Source organism: Drosophila subpulchrella, chromosome 3R, assembly GCF_014743375.2.
Source record: "Drosophila subpulchrella strain 33 F10 #4 breed RU33 chromosome 3R, RU_Dsub_v1.1 Primary Assembly, whole genome shotgun sequence".
NCBI lineage: Eukaryota > Metazoa > Arthropoda > Insecta > Diptera > Drosophilidae > Drosophila > Drosophila subpulchrella.
Window position 1 is genome coordinate 10,598,979 of NC_050609.1, and position 15,517 is coordinate 10,614,495.

The 15,517-nt window shown below is 44.3% G+C and overlaps 2 protein-coding genes across 5 annotated transcripts; one reads left to right on the plus strand and one right to left on the minus strand.

Moving 5' to 3' along the window:
- Window positions 1-61: 61 nt before the first annotated feature.
- LOC119554970 lies at window positions 62-10,359 on the minus strand. Of its 4 annotated transcripts, none has more exons than XM_037866102.1 (5): window positions 10,235-10,359; window positions 7,927-8,246; window positions 6,564-6,653; window positions 2,828-2,999; window positions 62-1,412 (listed from the first exon to the last, which is right to left on the minus strand). In XM_037866102.1, the coding sequence occupies exons 2-5, from the start codon at window positions 8,239-8,241 to the stop codon at window positions 274-276; spliced, it is 1,716 nt and encodes a 571-aa protein (XP_037722030.1). In that variant the 5' UTR covers window positions 8,242-8,246; window positions 10,235-10,359; the 3' UTR covers window positions 62-273. The 4 variants fall into 4 exon arrangements, with proteins under 4 accessions (XP_037722030.1, XP_037722039.1, XP_037722047.1 ...); XM_037866111.1 differs by lacking the exon at window positions 10,235-10,359 and adding an exon at window positions 9,470-9,538; XM_037866119.1 differs by lacking the exon at window positions 6,564-6,653.
- A 1,806-nt stretch (window positions 10,360-12,165) lies between these two features.
- On the plus strand, window positions 12,166-15,517 carry LOC119553572. The gene is made up of 4 exons (XM_037864023.1): window positions 12,166-12,399; window positions 12,464-12,532; window positions 13,898-14,020; window positions 14,151-15,517. The coding sequence occupies exons 1-4, from the start codon at window positions 12,238-12,240 to the stop codon at window positions 15,078-15,080; spliced, it is 1,284 nt and encodes a 427-aa protein (XP_037719951.1). The 5' UTR covers window positions 12,166-12,237; the 3' UTR covers window positions 15,081-15,517.

The following is a 15,517-nucleotide window of genomic DNA, read 5'->3' on the forward strand; positions in this document are numbered from 1 at the left end:
TAAAAATATTGCAAATTAAACACATTTCCAAATTGCGTTTTGCATTTTTCGTATAAATACGAGCGAGTTGAAAAAATGCAAATATAATTTACAAAGCATACAGTTCACATTTTTTATTCTCATTGCCTTTTGGTTTGCTCTATGCTACTTTAGCTACTTTAGTAGAGCCAGAAAAATCAGTTCATAGTCTTGGCTTAAATTTCTTAGACCTAATTAGCTTTAATACTATTACTATTCCTATGCTTTGGGACCAGTCTTGGGTGCTGGGGAGGTCTACCTGGCTTGAATGGTCACCTCGAGGCTGGCGGACAGGTTGCGGCAGGTGAGGAACTGGCCGGAGGCCCTAATCTCTGGCCAGCTGCGGCGGAGGGAGTGGGCAGGTCCCCGAAACGGGAAGCCCTGTGCCTCGATGACAGCCTCGAAAGTGGGTCCTTGCGGTGATTGCAGGTGGTCCAGGTGCCACAGGAAGACGGCGTGCTCATCGCCGCCAACGCCGCCGGTTGAAATGACAGCCAAGAAAAATGTGTGCACTCTGACGTGGCCGAAAGCGGAGGAGGAGGAGGAGGAGGAGGAGGACTCCTCGCTCAGCCGCAGGCAGGCCACGCCCTCCTGGGGCAGCTGGGGGCGGACGTGCAACCGCTCGCCGAACGTGCCGTAGATTTGCAGCACTGCCAGGCGATGGTCGCCGCTCAAATGGCGCAGCAGCTGCCACTCCCGGCGACCTATTGACCCCGCCTCCAGTTCGGCGGGGATCACTCCCTGATTTACTCCGGATGAAAGCGCCTGTTTATGGCTCCCCGCTGATAAGGATGCACCTAGTGAATCCCCAACTGCGGTGTCCTGCATCGCGACTGTTGACAATTTGTTGGCCAGTTGGTAACTGTGGCCGCATGATTTCCCAGTGGGGCAATGATAATTTTGATACTCCTGCTCCTCCAGCTCCTGCTCCTCCGGCTGGCCCACCTGCCCACCATTATTCATGGAGGCAACTTCATCGCAGCGCAATCCGTCTTGATCTCGCCCTGTAATCCGCCAACTTTTCTTACTCAACTTTAACTTTGGTTTAACGAGCATATTGTTGTGACCTTCCCCCGAAAAGTGCTCGGCAGTCTCCTGGTGCTGCACTTTTATCAGCGTGCAACGTTGCAGGACAGCCTCCTGGCTTTTCCTCCTGATTTCGCTGGTAGTTTGGGCCACAGCATTTTCCTCGGCTCCATCTTCAGTTCCCTTTGGCACTGGGTTGTGGTCCACCGAAACTGCCAGATGCCTGGAGATTTGCTTGCCGCACTTCGACTTGCCGGAACTCGGCTTGGCCAACGCCATTTTCGGTTGATTATGATATTCATTTGTGCACTTGTTGACGATGCTCAGTTTTTGATGGCCCTGGGCCGCAGTCACCTGGTTGCTTTTCCCTGGAAAGAGCCATTCGAAAAGGTAAATACAATAAATACAGACCGGATACCAAGTCCACGCACAGTTCCCAAGTTTTCCTACCATTTTCGCTCGTTAGGCAGACCCTAACTCTTGTTCAAGTGGCAAATGAAAATGGAAAAAAGTAAATAAATATCCAACATCTATATCTATGCAACTTTGAGCCATGGGCGAATCTCGGCGAAACATAAAGAATGCACACTTAATGTAGAAGCAATAAAAACGCACTAAGCACAGCATAAGCTGGGGAAAACAAAGAAAAATAACCCGAAGTGGGGAAAAGTGGCAAAAAATGAAGACCAACAAGGAAAAACAAATGCAGACAACGGCGGAAAATTCTGTTGCTGCTTGTTACCTCCGCTGTAAACTTCACTCGAAGTTAAGTTGGCGGACACAGATTGAAAATGGCAACAAGGGCGGCTAAACTTTAAACGAAGCCGCCCAGTGGGCCGAGCACAAGTATCGCAATGCCAGCAAGATGGCAAGATGGTCGGATGGCAGCGGAGAAAAGCGCGGAAAACTTTAGCAATTTATGTTACATAATTATGCTATAAAAAGAACAACAAGCGAAGATGAGCCATTGCGCTCAATTTCAAGCACTCTTGACTCGGCTCCGCTTTCTCGTCACATTTACGCCGACTCTCGGCTGAGATTTAACTGAAACATTGACACTTGCCGTTGTCGAAAAGTTTGGGCCCACCTAAATGAAGACTCGAAAACAGGATGTTGCTAATGGTCACAGGGATATATTTTAGGGCGGGGCGGGGTAAAGTCAACTGGCAGGGGGTTTGCACCTCAAAGGTCATATCTTCTTGACATACACCAGTTTGAAATTTAATCGTTGAAATGACAATCATTAAAATATTACATTTTTGGCATTGGAATTTTCGGCTACCGATTTCTGAAGAATTCGCAGTCCCATTTTTGATTTAGGTAAACCTAAGCAAGAATGTAAGGAAGGGGATTTCTTTAAATAATTATTTTGCTAACATAATGATACAAAAAATTCGTGTTCTTTAGAATAAAATGGCTAAACGTATAAACAAAGCCTCTTTCGAAATTGTAATAATTTAACGGTTTTAAAATAAATGAATAGGAAACCTTTATTTTTAATTTAAACAACAAGTTGTATTTCATTGTGAAGCCTGAATTAAATTCGATTAATAGAGAATGAAGGACTTTAAATTGGATTCATTAAAATGATGAGGGAAGACAGAAGTTAGCCCCCAAGACCCACCTCTGTCTTTGCCACCCTTGAAGACCCCCTAGAGGTCCCCGAAGCTGGCAGAAACTGACAGCTGTTGCCTAATGACAAGGCTAATTCGGGTATCGTTTCGAGCAGTTTAAATAGATAAAAGTCGCGAATACACGTCCTCGAAAGCCGGCCAGCACTTACCGCCGTCGCAGGGGAAGCTCTCCGCCAGCAGGGTGAATAATTTGTCCGACAGCAGACAGCGGCCCCTGGGCCCCAGAGGAACCCGGCACACCGGACACTTTACGGAGCGACTGCGGCAATTATTGCAGAGCACGTGTCCATTGCAGCACTGCCAGCCAGGTGGTTTGATGACCTGATTTCCGTTTGGCCAGGTGAACGGGATGTGGAGCGCCAAGGAAAGTGGAAAAAAGAAAGAGTTTTCCGTGAGTGAGTGTGTGTAATTATTCAAAGGACTCAAAGGGGAGAGCATTATTTCAATTAATTATTAGTATAATGGCCATCGAGCCCATCCCATCATCGAGCCCATCCCCATGAGCTGGCACTGAGCCCGGCTGCCTGATTGCTTCATTATTATTTTCCCAATTGCATTTAAACAAAAACCAATTCTAGTCTACATACGTCATACGTAATGCACAAACGGCAGCTAAATTTGATTATTGCCCACATTTGCTCCTTGTTTTGCCTCCGGAACCTGGGCATCCTTAAGTCCGACTGCAGCCCCGATTGCTCCTCCTCGAATCGACATGAAAAATGTATTATTGTATTGGCAGCGCTGTGCGCAGCAAGCTTTCCATTTAAATTGAAAATCAAATTGAAAATATTGCAAGCGGATTTAAAATAATACAACTGTGTTTGATGCGCACCCAAATACTTTTGCGCATTTGAAGTCGGTCCCTCACAAAAGCACAAAAACAGAAATACAGAAATGAAAATAGAAATACAGAAAAATACAGAAAATAGACTATGGAGCTGGGGAATGTGTATCGATATTTGGCCAATGCTTTTTGTCTCCGCCCCTCTGTGCGTGAATTCAGCCAAAAACTGTTGTAAATATGCAGGCGAACATAAATTTGCTACGAGCTGAATAAAGAAACAATTTCAGTACAGCAGCTTTCATACTTTTTGCTACGATTTGGCAAAACTGCAGTCGAAGTATTACAAATGTAAAACGATTCGATTGCAATCTGACCAGATAAAAACCCAAGATAAAGAACGTGTGTGCACGGAAAGAAATACATATGATTGTATCCTCATTAACGTAAAAACCATATCGGATCCATATAAATATTTGGGATTTAATAAAATATACAGATATTTTTGTATGTGGATGTGATCATCGTATATGCAATTTAATAGCTAGAAAGCCCTAACTTTTCAACATGCCTGGCAAATAAAACATCGAGCTTATATGGGGATTAAAGGAACTTGCACGTGTGGCAGATATTTAAATGTTACTCGTCTTTTATTGTTTTTAATTGGCTTAAATGGCATGAGCAAATGCTTTTAATTTTAATACCCCAGCATGCATAAACAAAGACTCCAATTAGTGATAGAAATCAATTAAATGCAGCTGAGCGAAAACCAAATGGGTACGGGAAGGGGAAGTTTGGAAGGGGCAGCGGAAATGTCCAAAGCCGAGTGGTTTAGTTTTGGTTTTAGCCCACTTTTCCGCAACTGTCGCAGGGCAATCGAAATTGGCATAGCATGCTTTTGGGCATATTGTAAAATATCTTGGACAGTATTGATTCGATTCAAAGTACCCACTTGCTGGCCAGTTTATATTGTTTATATAGTTTATATTAACTAAAACACCGCCGGGCTGATCGAAAATGAATTAATCATATTGCCATAAAGAGCGATGGCTGAGCTGTTTGCTTGCAAAATGTATGGAAATTAAATGGCCTGCAAATTTATGCATATTTAAATGGAACAAAAACAATTTCATGCCCGATTTAATGTCAAACAAGGAGAAGCAGAGGCAAATCCTTATCCGACTGGATGCAGACTAATGCAGGCGATTAGCATTCAAGGGAATCGAGGATGCACAACTATTGAAAATCTAGCAAAACAAAATCCCTTAATAACTTAATGGACTTGTGTGCGTGTTTGCATACATGGCTCATAACGAAGGATATGCCATATATAGTATACCATATATATATGTATATTTACCAGCGTGTGCTCATAATACAATATAATGCCGGCTTCGTGCTGGAGTAATAATAACCCATTCCGAAGGACTCCTGCTCGCCAGCTCGGCCGCAGGATGGGGCAGCATAAACTGATTTCGGGTTAATAAACAAATTATTCAGTGCAGCTGCAAGTGGAGTTCCAGCTGCTCTGTGGCCAGCTGGCTTCGGAGGCGTTGCAGCGTGGCCGTGTCCAGGATATCTACGGGATGTCCTTGCCATCCTGGCCCATCCTGGCCCTCCCTGCACATGCTTAATTTATGGTTACACACTGACACTCCAGCACACTGGGCCAACAAGATCTGCTGCAGGCGAGAATTTCATTTGAAAATAACTCTGCATTTTAAATGGCCAGAAAGGAGAGCTCTCCTCTGCTCCGCTCTGCTCACTCTTTATCTTGTCTAATTAATTAAATTTATGTTTTTGCTGACAAGCTGGGCATAAATAAATTTAAAGCCGGCCCTCGCCACCAGCTTTAATTTAAATGCACAACGAGCTCTGGGCTCTGGGCTCTGGCTCTGGCCATCACATCGCATCAAAAACAGCAAATTCAAAATCAGAAGCTGGCCCGCAGGCGATTGACACGATTATTCACACTGACTTCCGCTGCCGCCGATCGAATCCCAGTCCCATCCACACACTCGACACACACTAATCGTCAATATTTGATTTTTAAACGACATAATCAATCACACGGCCCGCTTTGGATGTATATATTTTGCGAAACTAATCAAATCACATGCCAGGGCAAACATTTATCAAAAACCTACTCGAATATGGGACAGAAAATAAAACAGGCGAGCAGCCGGCCGAATAAAAAACTTGGCCAGGCAACATAACCGTCGGCTATTAACTGGCAACATGGAGAGCCATGTGCGTCGTTTGAGTAATTGAGTCAACAAAGCGGGGGTACCTGGACGAAGGAGAGGGGGTTCCTGGGGCGGAGACATGGGCCCATGGACGTGGGCCAAGGGGGCACGCAATCACCGGCAGCCCGACGTTGCAAACTTTATATACAGTCAAGTGATTAGCAACAAACTTGCGCAGCAAAATCAACGCAGGCCCGGAAGAGGATGGCACTGGGATTGCCAATGAAACTGCCACTGCACAGAGAACAATTCCTATACAATATCATATTTCCCTTCATTGGTCTTTTATCACAAGTTTGAACAAACTCGTTTTACTAAAGCTTTCATGCGTTTCATATCTAATAAATAGAAGTGTGGCGGCAGAGAAATGGGCATAGGAAGCTGCCGACCGCTGATATAAAGAACGAATACGTTTTGAAAGTAAGGATTATTTCATATAATATTTTGTACTTTATAAAAGAATATATTTATACCACATATTTTAAAATAAGTTAGGATATCCTTCAAAAGAACTAGACTAGAACTAAAACGTTTTAAACTATATTTTAAACTAACGCCCTTAACAACATGACCTAGATAGAACCCATTTCAATTATGTTCCCAGCGATACTTTTCTCAAAGTGGGATTGACAGCAGCGGCTCACAAAGGCAAACAAGAGGCCAACTGGCCAACTAAGTTTGGGGCGAGTTGGGTCGAGAGTTCGAGCCCAGCTGAGTTAGATAATGACGAACTAAAACTAAAGCCAGCCGGGCTCATCGATATGCAATGCACATGCAGGCGGCTGGAAGTGGATGTCCTTATGGCCCAGCCTCCCACCCACTCAAACATCCCGTATTCCGCATCCCGCATCCACTTACCTCAAGGCACACAGGACACTCCAGTAATTGGGAAATATGTTGCAGGCATGTTGCAAACTTTTGCAGCGATTGCTGATTAATTTCGTGTTGCTGCAATTGTAAAAGGGAAGGACTGCTGGTTAATTTAAGGATTCCACTTCAAGGGCAAGCGACACTTGAGGAAATTTAATCAATTGAATCAGACGCCTGCACTTAATTATATTTAAATTTTTGGGGCGGAACATCCCCAATATCAGTGGGGCGGTGTCAAAAATTCACGCCACGCTGGCAATGAAAGGCTTTGATTTAAGCCGATTTCCATTCAACTCTGCATGCGATTATCAAAACGACTTGTGTTTGAATGCCCATCCGAAAGGACCGCCTGCATTTGTCCTATGGCCGAGTGCGGTTGAAAGTTTAATCTGTTTAACGGGTCAATCTGGCACACATTCTGTGATTCACAGCCTTCGGCATTGATTGAAATGGACTTTCCCTGCCAACCACCTGTGCAGGTGAATGTCCACCACGTGTATGCGAATGTCCTTAAATTTCAACTGTCCTCTGCGAGGACATTTAGGTCAATTGAATTGCAATAAAGTACACATAATGTGTCAAGAACGAAATTGCATTATTTCGATTCAATTGCATTTAATAAAGTAAACAGCTTCTTGGTCGGCAGATAAACAATTTACAACGACACACGGACATCTGCATGGCTGAACACCTCGAGGCTCACCTCAGGATGTCAGTTTATCTATACATTGAAGTGGACCTGAACTCCGCATAAAAATCATGACTTTTTAATTTTAACAACATTTTAATAACTTTTATTTTCAAATCTGCTTTAAATAACTTCAAGGCCTGCTTTAGGCAAATATAATTGGCATGCATTTGATGTGAGTACATCAAATTATTTGTTAACTTTTAAAACAAGATATGATGACTTTTAAGAAAATATGATACATAAAATACATTTAAAAAAAATTAAATTAATCAAAGTGCTCATTTTTCTAATAAAATCTTTTTTAAAGGTTCATCCTAGGATAAAATGTAGGCAACTAAGTTTATATTTGCGCAATTAAGTCCAAGTAAATAACATTTGATGGCCAGTCAAATACGATAACGTTCGGTTATGGATGAGTTATTAGTTACAGACTAATCTTGCGTATTTCTCATAAGCCAAGAAACCTTGGCACGGGCTTTATTCTGGGGCCCACAAAGCAAGCGGACCAAGTGGCAGCGTCTAATTGCTAATTACTGGGCTAAGCCAGCAGTAGCAGTGATTAAGTCAATCAGTATTACGTAACGCTGGCTAAGGCACTCATGTAAGACAATGGCCCATATAGGCAGCGCACTCTAACTAGGCCAACGGTGGAATACTTACCACAGCATGAGATGCCTCGGCAGGATCCTCATTCTGGTCGATGGCCCCCTGTTGGCGCCACATCATCAGGGTCACGACCTCGGCGCCGCTCTGCCAGTGATCCTGCAACCGACTGGCCAGCTCACTGATCCTCAGGCCCAGGACATCGGCTCCGTTCAGCTCCAGGAGGGTATCCCCCAGCCGGACGCCGCCCCTTTCCGCACTCGACTTCGCCTGCACCCCGCTGACCCAGGGATACGGATCCCAGGGGGCACGACTCAAATTCAGGCCCAAGGTCCCGTTCGCGCAGGCGTAGATGGTGCACAACTGAAGCATCTCGTCTGTAATTGGTAATGACATGGGGTTCAAATCAAATCCGGCACTTGGTCATCCAACCACAAGGTCGCCCATTGCCTTGGCCAACATAAATTTGGCCAATTTTCAACACTTGGGGCGTCTGCCAGACGCACACACCCTCGCTCATCTAATTACCTGGGCACATAACACATATATAACTGGATAGACAGGGGGGGGGGGAAAGGGGCTTTGAAAAATGTTGCCAAACCAAACTGTTTTATTTCGTTTGTCTCAGAGGGCCAACACACTACTTGACATGCCCATCACGAACACACTCGCATTTATTATGCCCCCGAGTGTGTGTGATTGGGGCAACCTTAGCCGGGAGTCCTCTGATTTCCAACACTCGACTCATTTGCACCTTTCGGCGGGCGATTCTTTCACCTTTCGGCAGCTTCGAGACGAAGCCCAATTAATTAGCCAGAAAGTTTGGTGCCAAGTGGTCGTAATTACGCATACGCCACGTTCGCCAGGCGTAAAATTTGCCCACATAAATCAAAAGTTTTCCGGGGCCAGCCGGGGAAAGAAAAAAAAAATAGAAAGGGTTTCTTGAAAACTTTTCAGCACTAACGAAAATCAATTAAGCCCCGGAACTCACATGCCCATATAGAATATATGGACCCAGCTGTTCTACCAACTGGATTCTTTCGCTTAGTCACTCAGAAGTCGAAGCCATGAATTGCGTCAGATTCGCTGGGCTGTCAGTTTAGAAGATTCTCTCAGCGAAATTGATTATGTTTCTGGCACTCCAAAACTTGGAGTAGATTGCGAATTTATAGCTTCCTCTCTGGTTGTCTACGCACGCGGATACAGATGTGAGTATCTGTAGATAAACGAGTACGAGTACGGCAAACTTGTTCAAATCACTTCACTTCACTTCTACTGACATTGGCCATGAAGCCGCTGTGACGTCGGTTTATTGAAGTGGGCACAGCGCAAAGTAAATAAGCCATTGAACAATAAGCTGGCCCTCAATCAATTAAGCCTTATCCCTTGTGAGGGCAATTAGGAGTTGCGTTTGATTTAATTACATTACAAAGCTGCACCCACTACTGGAATTGAACGACAAGCCATTGTTTTCTTTTAGACCCAGTCAATGAAGCGCATCACTTGGCTAACAATTACGCAAACCCCAAATGCAGGATGAATGCCCCTGGTAACGCTCCAATTCAGGCCCAAATTTAATTGCCAACTGCTGTATTTATACCGTAAAGTTAACGCTATTATGGTAGATTGTCTATTTTTCTGGAGGAAGCGAACTGAGCTTACACGCGTGTGAATTGCAACTGACTGCAGCACGCAGTCGCCCGAAGGCAAAGCACATTGCACACGATCTTAGTCGCCGCTTTCGTTTTCAGTGTATTGTGAGATTGAGTCAGTGGCAAAACTGACGAGGCGAGACTAAAACAAACTCACACGAAAATTGCGTCACAGTTACACGAAAGAAACCGCAAGCGAAAAAAATAAAAATCAAATAAGAAAAAAAAGCGCCTGAGACAGAGACCCAGAAACCCCAAAGCGGGCTAAAAAGTTGCGCATGCGCCATTGACGCTGCAGCTCTACAATTAGCCGCCTGGGACCCGAAACTCTGTGGGATTGCCGTGTAAAAATTGAAATTCCGACGTGATTTGCTTTTTTGCCTCCGTTTTCGCACAGTGTGCATGTGAGTGTTTGAGATTTGCGCAAGCATTGCGTATGAGTACGTTTGATTTATGCGCTCTTGGCGCGTTTCTAATTCAATTTAGACCCGTTTGTTTGCTTTGGAGCTAGGAAATAGAAGCAAACTTGTTTGCCGCTTTAATTATACGAAAAGCCAGCAAATGCGTTTATAATTATGCGTTACACTTCCGGGTTTTTCGGCTCTTAACCGGACCTTGACCTAAGCCAACGTTAACCAACTTGGAAGTTGGAAGTTGGTTGGGATAGTAAGGTCATTTGGGCCATTAGCTCTCGCCTGTTAACAATTACACACCGTTTTTTTTTTATTGCTTAGCTGGTTAATCAATTTTCACAACTCTTGGACACGCTAGGTGATTTTTTTCTTTTTTCAGATCGTATCGTAATAACTTTTTTTGGCGCCGGCGCTTCGCACTTCGCGTTTGCTAGCGGAACTTGCGGCGCTTGCGCACTTCACCGATTGCCAGTTGCGAAGAAACTGAGCCACGCCGTCTTCACAGCTGACCAGCAGACCTACAAACTTGGCTTAAACCGAGCGCCCTCTTACGGCAGAGCTTTGAACCAACTTGCAGCGAGCTTTTGAACGGTTTTTCAAAACCCATCGGGCAGAAATAAGTCGGTGGTTAATACTTTGAGAGACGGAATTGCACTTGAATTTGGCCATTTGCCTTTGGGCCAGGCCTAATTGCCGGCCGATTAATAAAAGTCAATTACCTTTCGGGTGGGCGTTCGCTTGGGCAACATGAATTTTGATGTTATTGCCTGGTTATGGCCAAGTATTTGGTAATTTTGACACTGCTGACGGCTTTTAGCTGCCGAACGCTTCCGTGGGCCACTCGATGCCACATAAATTCGGTCAAATCTAATTGAACTGGCAAATTGAAAAGCCAAAACGAAATCACACCACAATGCCGTCCAGGGTCAGTTTCGCTGGGCGCAGAATTTAATGAAATTGCAAATTTCAATGCTATTTGGGCAATGTTTCAGCCGAGCTCCAAACTCAAATTACCGCCTCAATGGCAGTTAAACAACAAAAAAGCGAAAGTCAAATGGATTGCGATGGTTTGCTGGCCATGCCATGCCAAATCCATTTGTCAGCTGCCAATTTCCATCAGTTATCATTGTTAGGGTTAATGGACGAGCTGGTTTTGGGACCGATTATTTATTTAGGGCCTCATTGTTTATGTTTATCGCGGCCTGACACCTTCATGCAGGGCCACGTTTGTTGCCTTAATTTCTTCGGCCTTTCAAATAATAATATTTTGGTTCACTGGTCCGCCACTCAATTGACAATGCACTCTCATTTGGCACTGTCAGGCCGCAATTAAGCTGAAAAACAACACTGTTTATTTCAAATTTAATTACAAAGTCGATAAACTTTTAAAGTAAACAAAATGAAATTAAACTGATTAAGTTTCGTGTACATTACTGCTAATAGCGATTTTATCCGATTACACTTTGTGTGGGTTGTACCAAAAATATAATTTAAGCTTTGGGTGAGGTTTGTTTTTATAATGTTTGGTTGTTTAGTTAATTTTACTAGATTGAAAATACATTTATTGTTTCCCGAAACTAATATGTTTTCTTATAGGGAAATATTATTTTTCGAAAACATCTGGTTGTAATTTTCCTTACATGTTGAAACACGAAACCCCTTTAGTTTTATTTGAAATTTTCATGAAAATTACTTCATTCAGCCATGCTCTCGATTTCACTTCCGCAGAATTACCGTACGAGATTGAAATAACACTCACTTTCAAGTTTTTCAAATCAAACCATATCTTCTTATGACCTAATCGGTGATACATGTATTTGTTTATTCATGTTTTATCGCATTATATTGTCATATCGCATTTACTGGCGACTTAATAACGCACCCAAAAACCGCTGCCAGCCGAAAGTTCAAATATTTACTTTGCTTCGCAAGACTAATTTCCATGATCTCAACTGGCTGTCAGCATCGGATCTCGGATCTCCGATCTCGGATCTTGAGTCGCAACTTACAACACAGCGTCATATGGCCCAAAGTGTTCGAGGGGCAGGGGTTAAATGGTTGATGCTGGGAGCTACGAGCTTGGCCAAAAGCTGAGGCCAAAATGTTTGTCGTCGATTCCGATTGCGTCGGCCCAGAGCGCTCAGTGCTCGGCGCTCGGCCACTTTTCAGGCGGCCCACTTATAGCCAGCTGGCTCTTAAAAAACACACACGAAAAACAGTTTGCCAACTGAGAGCGCACGTTGAACACGTCTCTCGCTAGCCGCGTTTTGTTTTGGATCATATCGCGAGTTTTCCAGCCAAAGATGAGGAAATCATGGGGAGGATTTCAGCCACCGCCCACTGAAAATGACGGGGAGAACGAAGTGGGCTCCTCCGTTCGCCTGCTGAGGATCCCCAGGGCTGCCCCGGCCATGGAGAACTACGGATTCCAGCTGACCCGCAGCAAGTGGGATCCCTATCCATGGGTAACAATCTAGCCAGCAATAGTAGATCCCGCCCCCTTCTAATGCCATATCGCCCAACCGACAGGTATGCGAGGTGGCAGCCGGCACACCTGCCGCACTCTGCGGCCTAAAATCCGGCGATTGCGTTCTGGAGGTGAGTACTGCCACACGTAGTTGCCACAGACCACTGGCCACCATGACCTCAGCTTCGGAAAAAAGGGGCTTGGCTTGGATTATGCAAAATACAGGCCAACCGGGAAAGCAACACCATCTAGCCAAGAACTCGGGTTTCAGAAAATAAAGTGCTATATGTCGATCAGAACATACTTCACCTAATAGGGCCTAGATTAGAAGTTTCATGCCAAAGTACTAACAGGAAAATATAAAAGTAAGAAGGCGTGAATTTTTACAAAATTTCAGGTTTTGAACTTCTCGGAATACAAAATAATTACCTTACCTTTTTTTTGGAAAACTTATTATCCCATTAAACGCCCCATGACACTTGCTTGATTTTTGCCAATTAATTTATTTTAAATCGTTATGGTAAGCGTAGAGAAAAAAGAATCTCCAGCCTAACAATGTTTTATGAATTTATGTCTTAAATACAATTTTTAAACATCAATTTAGTCAGTTGGTTACAAAACAAGTGCCAAAGGTAAAGGTTTAGTAAAATTATTTAACTCAGATCTCCGTTTAAACTCGAAATATTGATCAAAATTAACTTTGACTAAGAGTCTAATCTTGACAAACTTAAAAAAATCTTATTTAGACAAGTGTTCAAAAATGTCGTACTTAATAAAAAAGTATTTAGACTAAAATAGTGTGTAGAATTAGTATAACATTTTTCAAGCGATATAGTCATTTAAATTACCAATGGTTTGAGATAAATTCCTTTTAAGTCGAAGTTTTTGTAGTGGAAGTTGGACTTTATATCTAAAGCCTGGACTTTGCAGTCCAGTACCTGCTTTTGTTGTTCTTCGTGGATATTGCCTGCTTAAAATAGCAATGCAGTAAAACTTAATTGCTTCTCATCGGGGCTATTCAGCACTTTTATTGGAGGAGGGTGTATTGGAGGGGGCTGTGGGCACCTGAAACAGCTGGCAAATGCAAAAAGCGCCCTAGACGAGCCTAACACTAATGACACAACTCGAACGTTAACGCGACTAACTGACGGCAAAGATTAATTATCGCTAAGTAAATATTTGAATATTTAAAGCAAGCAAAAGCGAGCGACTTGCAGTTATCAGATAATATCTCATTGGGCTAACAGTGCCGGTTAACACTTCCAGTTAACAGAGGTTTAGCATTCGCAAGCAGTGTCGGGAATTTGAAAATGTGTTGGCCATATTTCGCTTTATTTATTTGTTTTCTTAAAGCTTGTCTGAATGCAAATATTTAGTTACCTGATATACAATGTATTCTTGGAATAACAAATCCACATTTTTTTCTTTGACGTAAGCCTTTAGTAATCTACACCCCATATTTTACCCTTAACATTTAGATACCTATATATTTTCAGGTAAATGGTAAAGATGTTTTGGGCTTACGAGTAGCTGAAATTGCCAAAATGGTCAAAAGTCAAAAGGATTGTGTCACAATTCTCTGCTGGAACAGCGAATGTGATAACGACTGTGATAAAAATGTGAGTGATAGAAGAATATATATTTTATATTCATAAGTCATCCTAGCGACTTATAAATATCCCTTAATCAACATTTATCTATAAATCCATTCCGACACTTAACTAAAGTAGTTTTTGTGGCAATCCCCAGAGCATCTGCTGTGCCCCCATGCCCACGAGTTTGCGACGCCTGTCCCTCGTCCTGGAGAGCATCCTGCGCCTCGTCGAGTGTCCTGTCTGCGTAGTGACCATCTCTCCGCCGGCGATGCAGTGCCAAAACGGACACCTGCTCTGCGTGGACTGTCGCATCCGCTCCGAGCGTTGTCCTGTCTGCCGGGACTTCTACACTCCCCGCCGGGCTCTGTTGGCGGAGCAGATTTTCCTGACCATAGCCAACGCCTTCGAGATGTGCCGATCCGAGAATAAGCTGCGGCAGAAGCTCTTCGCCGGGATAACAAGACCGGTGGCCAGTGGTCGACAGAGCAGAATAGCAGGAGGACAAGGACAGCAGGACACCTGGCGAAAGCGAAGACCTGTGCTGCCGACGAACAAGTTCCTAACCAAGCTGCTGGAGGGCTGTGCCTACTCGATGGACAACCTCTCCCCCTCGAATGCCGCCACCCTACTGCGGACTAGCTCCACGGATCCCAGTGAAGTCCCGACCAGGACATCGCCAGTGACAGCCAGGCCCCCCGAAAGGACAACAATGCATGCTCTGGATGACGCGAATGCGGAGCATCCTTCACTCTCGACGAATGATTTACAGCAGGATGGGGTTAAGCCGACTGCCGAGGGCGGTGACGAGGAATCCGGAACGGACAGCAGCAGCCACAGCTCCGCCGCATCCTTGCATCCTCCCACTCCATCCTCGGCCGACATCCCGGCCATCAATGAATCTTCCGGGATGCAGCCCATTCACATTCCTCCTGTCACTCCTAGCCAAGATGTGCCCCAGCAGGTTGTCCAAACTAAGCCGGCCTCGCTGATGTACCGCTGTCCCTGCGAGCTGCAGGATCCACAGGATCCTGCAAAGGACCTGCACCAGAACTGCTGCTACAAATCCGCTTTTCGTTTGCTTTGAGCTCCGACATCTCAATCAACAGCATCTTCTTATCAGCCGGGCATCCTACAACCCATCCTCAAAACCTCCTCCTATTTTCTTTACTAATTAAATTAAACGCCAGTTGCTTGGCCAAAGTTGCTTATCGCGTAAAGAACTGAACCCGGCAAAGGAATTGAATGGGTGTCGAGCCAGGACAAAAGGCCCCTGACTGGAGATGCAAAGAAGTTGGTCCAGCATCCAGAGATGCTCCACTGCCCGGTGAACTGCAGCGAAGAGTTCAACTTGGCCAAGTTGAGTTCTAATTTAATCACTCCTGAACGCTCCACTGACTTTGTGTCATTTGGCGTCAGAGTTGCGCTGCTCGATAATGAAGCCGGGGTATACTGCTTTCAGGGGTTTGCTTGACAAACGCATGTCTTCGATTCACACAGAAAATAAATGGATTCTTTGCTTAA

Excerpts from the sequence above, each read along its gene's own strand:
- LOC119554970 (XM_037866102.1), bottom strand. The coding sequence starts at position 8,241 with ATGCTTCAGTTGTGCACCATCTACGCCTGCGCGAACGGGACCTTGGGC. Across the intron at positions 6,654-7,926 it reads CCGAGGCATCTCATGCTGTG|CAACACGAAATTAATCAGCA; the intron begins GTAAGTATTCCA and ends TTACAATTGCAG. Across the intron at positions 3,000-6,563 it reads AGTGTCCTGTGTGCCTTGAG|GTCATCAAACCACCTGGCTG; the intron begins GTAAGTGGATGC and ends AACGGAAATCAG.
- LOC119553572 (XM_037864023.1), top strand. The coding sequence starts at position 12,238 with ATGAGGAAATCATGGGGAGGATTTCAGCCACCGCCCACTGAAAATGAC. Across the intron at positions 12,400-12,463 it reads AGTGGGATCCCTATCCATGG|GTATGCGAGGTGGCAGCCGG; the intron begins GTAACAATCTAG and ends CCCAACCGACAG. Across the intron at positions 14,021-14,150 it reads ATAACGACTGTGATAAAAAT|AGCATCTGCTGTGCCCCCAT; the intron begins GTGAGTGATAGA and ends GGCAATCCCCAG.